The following is a 6,000-nucleotide window of genomic DNA, read 5'->3' as shown; positions in this document are numbered from 1 at the left end:
CTCAAATGTCACTTGCTCAGAGAGGACTTCCCTGACTCATATGACTCTACCACATTACTTTCTTGGCAATCAAAACTATGTGAGATTGTTATTTTCTCCATTCTAGAATGTAGCCTCCATGAGAGCCGGAACCTTGTCTGTCTGGTTTTTTCTGTAACCCCAGCGTCTAAAATAGTGTCTGGCATATAAATGTGCACAATAAATGCTTGTTGAATAAGTGAATCGATTTTGTTAGTTCTGTGTCCGGTTTACAGAGGGGCAAACTGAGGCTCTCGAAAAACAGAACCTCTACGTAAGTACGTCTGTCCAAGTTAGTCCAAGTACAAGGCAGCTCTGATCTGATTCCCCTCAATTCCTCTTCCCTCGCCCCAACATGGGAATCCAAGGGCTACAGCCCCCCTCCGTACAGAGACCTTTCCGCAGGTTCTCCTCGCAGGGAATCCCATATTCCGTCAGGGGGCAGCAAGCGCAATGCCACCCGGTCCGACCCGAAACAGCAGGGCTAGAGGAGGGCTTCCGCTTCCGGGCAACACAGGCCGTTTCCGTTTCCGGCCACTTGGACTGTGAGCCGCTGACAGGAGGATGGACGAACAGGTGGCTCAGTGCTCAGCGCGGCTGCTTCTGCAGGTTGGGCCATATGGGACGGGGGGAAAGGCTGGAAGGGGAGGGAACTGGCCCTGAATCCGGCTCGAGGAGCGTCGGGGGCGCCGGCAGCGAGGCGGGGAGCGTCTTGGCCCCTCAGACGTGGGTAGCGGGGCCCCGAGGCCGGGCCTGCGATGGCTCCGAGGCGCACGCCCTTCCTGGGACTCAGTTTCGTCTTCTGACGGAGAGGAAAGGGTGGGAGAGGAAGAGCCTGTTATTCCGAGACCCGTGTGGCTGTGACATACAGCAAAGTGGAGAGTCCCCCCCTCTCCCAGACCTCCCCAAGCCATTGTCTCCGGTGGGATGGAGTCTGGCATGCATATGTCTCCACAGCCCTCTTCCCTGTACATACACACACGTTCCTAGGGGACGGGGGACAGAGGGAGCTTGGTCCGTGGGATAATATCAGGAGACCTGGGTCCGGTTTGCAGCTCAGCCCCGTTTTCCTTATGACACTGAGCAAGAGGATTCCTAAAAAGCCCGTGGAGCAGGCTCCATCTTCAGACAAACGGGAGTTTTCTGGCTTCGGTATTTGTAGGGAAAGAACAGCCGCGGCTAATAAAAGGAGAACAGATTCATTATCTTTTATGCGCTGGTGGAAGGGGCCGACAGAAACGTAGTTTACAGATGTCCTTGTATCATGACAGCTGCCTTACACCAAAGTCAGCAGTCTCAAAGTATAAATTAGCCAAGTGATTTGGCAAGTTCCTTCACTGGAGCCACATATTCTTGTCAATATGGGGATATAATTACAATCTCACTGGGTTGTGGTAAGAATTATTAAGAAATTTTCTGGAAAGTTTGTTTAGCTCAGTGCCTGAAACATATGTTTGTTTGTGGCAGCTTTTTTTGGCCGTTGTTAAACATTCTGAAATTTCAGGTGAGGACTCTCCCTTTAAGTTTTGGAGTTGGATTAACCGTTGTATTTCTTCTGAATTGATATATTTTTAGTTTTAGGTATTAAAGTAAAAAGACTTGTCTAGAACCTGAGACAATGGCAACAAAGAAGACAGGAAGAAATGGGGAAATCCTTTAGTCCCAGAAAAGCCAAAAGGCATATACTAGAGCTATTTTGAATGTGGCAAAAGGCATTTGCTTTTTAACAGATCTCCCAAGTCATGGGGATTTGGGAATAAAACAGGTTACCTGTTGCCGTTGATTCCAACTCATAGTGGCCCTATAGGACAGGGTAGAACTGCCCCGTAGAGTTTCCAAAGCTGTAATCTTTACGGAAAGGCATCTTGGTGGGACAGTGGTTAAGCACTGGGCTGCTAACCAAAAGATTGGTGGTTCAAACCTACCAGCCACTCTAGGGGAGAAAGATGTGGCAATCTGCTTTTGTAAAGATCACAGCCTTGGAAACCCTATGGGGCAGTTTTACTCTGTCCTATAAGGTCAGTGTGAGTCAGAATCGACTCATTGGCAACAGGTTTCAATCTGTGGAAGCAAATCACCATATCTTTCTTCCACGGAGCAGCTGGTAGATTCGAACCACTGACCTTTCGGTTAGCAGCCAAACGCTTAACCTCTGCACTGCCAGGGCTCCATAAAAGCAGGTTGGTCACCCTTAAACTTAACTGTACTCTAAATCAAAGTAGTTTATTGAGCAGAGGAAACCAGGGATGGGAGGTTTATCCGATCATACGCCCGTTGCTCCTGTTTCTTTCTCCAACACACATACTTTGATTTTTTGTATCAAGGATAATATTCTAATGTCAGTAAAAGCCTCAAAGGAAGAAAAATCACAGTGTTTGAAAGGGACAGTCCATCAGTCTTATCACCTCTGCCATGCCCTGATGGATAGGGGGAATAAGGCCATATAGTTTATGGTACAATTTATGTCATGGAAGTCACTATATTAGACCGAAGACAATTCCTCTTCTTTCTTAGGAGAAAGAGATTAAGTTTCTGACTGCTGAAATCGATCGGTTGAAAAACTGTGGCTATTTAGAAGCCTCTCCAGATTTGGAGCAATTGCGAGCAGAAAATTTAAAATTAAAATATCGACTGAATATTCTTCGAAGGGTGAGTACTATGGGTTATTCTACCATTTCAGTTGTATCTCTTTTAAAATCCTTGTCGTTGAAGATTCTGAAAGTATACCCTGCAGAATTTGAAAAGAGCCAGTATTTTTTTTTTTTTTTTTTGCATTAGACAAGTTATGACTCATTAGTTGGTTCAAATAATGGAGAAGTTAGTGTGTTGTCATTTTTACCATCCTTCTGGGGCCATTTAAAGTCTTACCTCATACCAGATGTTTGGCTACCTTAATAGGCTTTGGGCTTATCAGATGATATAATTAATAGATTGAAGCTGTTTTTAAAGTAGGATTCAAGTAGAGTTGAGACATTTCTTTCACCAACTTAACGCCTGTGCCTTTTTAAAATATATATATATGTATATATTTTAATTATTATTATTAAGTCATTGCCTTTATCATAAAGGAAGTATTTAAAAATATGTCCACATTCCTTCTCTGCCCTAAGTTGTTTATTTTACAGCTTTTGTATTTTACAATTTTACATCTGTTACTTTTTCACTAAATATTTCAAAATAATATATTTTTTTCTGTATAGCCTGTGCTGTGTTTGTTATATAATGACCTCTTAATCTAAACTAGTATCATGGTTTTGTCAAAAAAATGAGTTTGCTTCATTTGGAGTTTTAGTCATTTGGCCTGTCTTTCAGGTCTGCTGATAACACATCCCAGAGTGTGACCTCACACCCATAATTGTTCTTTTGTGTGTGTATACTACTTTTCAGCCAGGCTGTACTGGCATTCCATCTTTATCCCAAAGCTAACCTCATTTACTCATCTTAGACTGCATACGCTACCCCCATGAAGTCTCTTTTATTACCTGTTTGTGATCTGCTGTGCTTGAAAAAGCTTTGTCTTTGAGTCTTCTAAAATCACAAAATTCCTTTTCCATGGAATCTTCCCAAAGGAGTTTCACCTTTCTGATTACCTCATTCATTCTGCATTTGTTTATACTTGTTCCCTGTTATTTTATTTCAGTTTAACAAGTATTAAATGCTTAATATTTGATAGGAAGTCCCTGGGTAGTGCATATGGTTAACATGCTTACCTGCTAATTGAAAAGTTGGAAGTTCAAGTCCACCCAGAGACACCTTTAAGAAAGGCGTTGTGTAACTTGTACAAGGCAAGATCATGGACGCTCCATAGACTCATCCAAACTCCTTGAGGGACCGAATTACTGGGTTGAGGACTGTGGGGACCATGGTTTCGGGGAACATCTAGATCAATTGGCATAACATGGTTCATAAAGAAAATGTTCTACGTTCTACTTTGTTGTGTAGCGTCGGGTTTAAAAGCCTATGAGCAGCCTTCAGAGATACTCCACTGGTCTCACCCCTTCAGGAGCAAGGGAGAATGAAGAAAACTTAAGACACAAGTGAGAGATTAGTCCAAAGGACTAATGGACCACAACTGCCACGGCCTCCACCAGACTGAGTCCAGTACAACTAGATGGTGCCCAGCTACCACCACTAACTGCTCTGACAGGGGTCACAATAGAGGGTCCCGGACAGAGCTGGAGAAAAATGTAGAACAAAATTCTGACTCAATAAAAAAAGACCAGCCTTACTGGCCTGACAGAGACTGGAGAAACCCCGAGAGTATGGCCCCCAGACACCCTTTTAGTTCATTAATGAAGTCACTCCTGAGGTTCACCCCTCATCCAACGATTAGACAGGCCCATAAAACAAAACGAGACTAAAGGGGCACACCAGCCCAGGGGCAGGGATGAGAAGGCAGGAGGGGACAGGAAAGCCAGTAATAGGGAGCCAGCATCAAGAAGGGAGAGTATTAACATGTCGTGGGATTGTTAACCAATGTCATAAAACAATATGTACTAGCTGTTTAATGAGAAGCTAGTGTGTTCTGTAAACCTTGATCTAAAGTACAATTTAAAAAAAAGTGAAATTTAAAAAAAAGGTAAATTGTATAAACTTAAACAACTAAATAGAGTCTACTAAAAGCAAAGGAACTAAATACAGTCAAAAAAGAAAAGAAAGAAAGAAAGGCCTGATGATCTACTTCTCTGGAGCACAGTTCTACTCTGACACATGGATGGTCCCCATGAGTTGGAATCAACTTGATGGCAGCTGGTTTTCTTTTTTAATATGTGCTAGAGCTATGAAGGAAAAAGATACAAAAGGAAGCACAGTTTATTCTACTACACGTTTCTGTAATGCCAGTTAGCCTTCATGTGTGATTGGTAAGTAGGGGAATGCTGTCAGTGTAACATGGAAGACACGTTGATTCTTTCACAAATATTTTGCCCTACTGAGTAATAGCAGCTGAACACAAGGTACACAAACACAACTAAAAACAAACAAGCCACAGGGGTATCAAGTCTTGTGTGTGATACCCATTCTTCCTGCCTTTTACCCCTGGCTCACTTTGGCCACATGCTTTGCCTTAGAAACACATATTAGATGGTTGTCCCTCATTTTTACTAACTCAGTAGCCTCATCTATTCCTTATACTGCCCCTTCCATTGAGATTTTTTTTTAATTGTCTTATATTAGTAGTTATGTATTAGAAATTATACATCTTTTTAACAGTGATTTTTTTTTTTTTAATTGCTGTAGTAGTACTCTTGTTACAAAATCACATAGATTTTGAGTAGTCTGCTCAATCCTTTTGTTTTTCCTTCAGAAGGTGTGTTATTTTTAGGATGAATTTTTTTCATAATGTGAAGTTTTCCGAATGCTTAACAAGACACAGCTGAGATACACTATATGTAATATTCCTTAACTTCATGGAGGTTACCATATTGGGGGAGAAAAGACTTACACATATAAAACAAGTAGAGAAAAAGTGTTAAATTGGTTATAATCAGATATTATATTGCATGGTGCAAAAATCCAGTACAATGGATTTCATATATGTACGTGGGTGAATATATATGCGCGCGCACACACACACCTGTACCTTGTTCATTAAAATTACAAGGATTAAGATTTATTATTGTAGGTTTGGGGTCCTGTGATTTATATCTAAGTAACTTTAACATTTGCTATTGGAGACCTTCAGATTGTGAAATACATATCTTCCCCTTTTTCGAGTATGTCACTATCAAGGGGAGTCAATTATTGACTGACTTTGTGTGTGAAAAGAGTAAGAAAAACATGCTTTTTTTTTTTTTAAGTGTTTTTTTTTAAGTGTTTTAAGAATATAATTCCTTTCATATGGTAGAGAAGGTTGATGAGGAAGCAGAGAACTTGGGCTCTGTGTTTCAGTAGACCTGAGTTTGAATCCTGAATTTGCCACTTAGTCTTTATCTTTGGTAAGTTTCTTAATCTAACCCGCGTGAAAATGATGATAATAGTAAC

At 41.5% G+C, this 6,000-nt stretch overlaps 1 protein-coding gene across 1 annotated transcript in view; it reads left to right on the top strand.

The window, feature by feature from the left end:
* Positions 1 to 541: 541 nt before the first annotated feature.
* RARS1 (arginyl-tRNA synthetase 1) overlaps positions 542 to 6,000 on the top strand; it is a 34,631-nt gene continuing 29,172 nt past the window's right edge. Inside the window, exons 1-2 of the mRNA XM_004371221.1 lie at positions 542 to 627; positions 2,533 to 2,667. Coding sequence (XP_004371278.1) covers positions 583 to 627; positions 2,533 to 2,667 — 180 coding nt within the window. The 5' untranslated portion in view covers positions 542 to 582. The remainder of the gene's footprint in view (positions 628 to 2,532; positions 2,668 to 6,000) is intronic.

This window comes from Trichechus manatus, unplaced genomic scaffold (genome assembly GCF_000243295.1).
Source record: "Trichechus manatus latirostris isolate Lorelei unplaced genomic scaffold, TriManLat1.0 scaffold00011, whole genome shotgun sequence".
In the NCBI taxonomy this organism is placed as follows: domain Eukaryota; kingdom Metazoa; phylum Chordata; class Mammalia; order Sirenia; family Trichechidae; genus Trichechus; species Trichechus manatus.
This window is presented reverse-complemented; position numbering and strand designations above follow the sequence as displayed.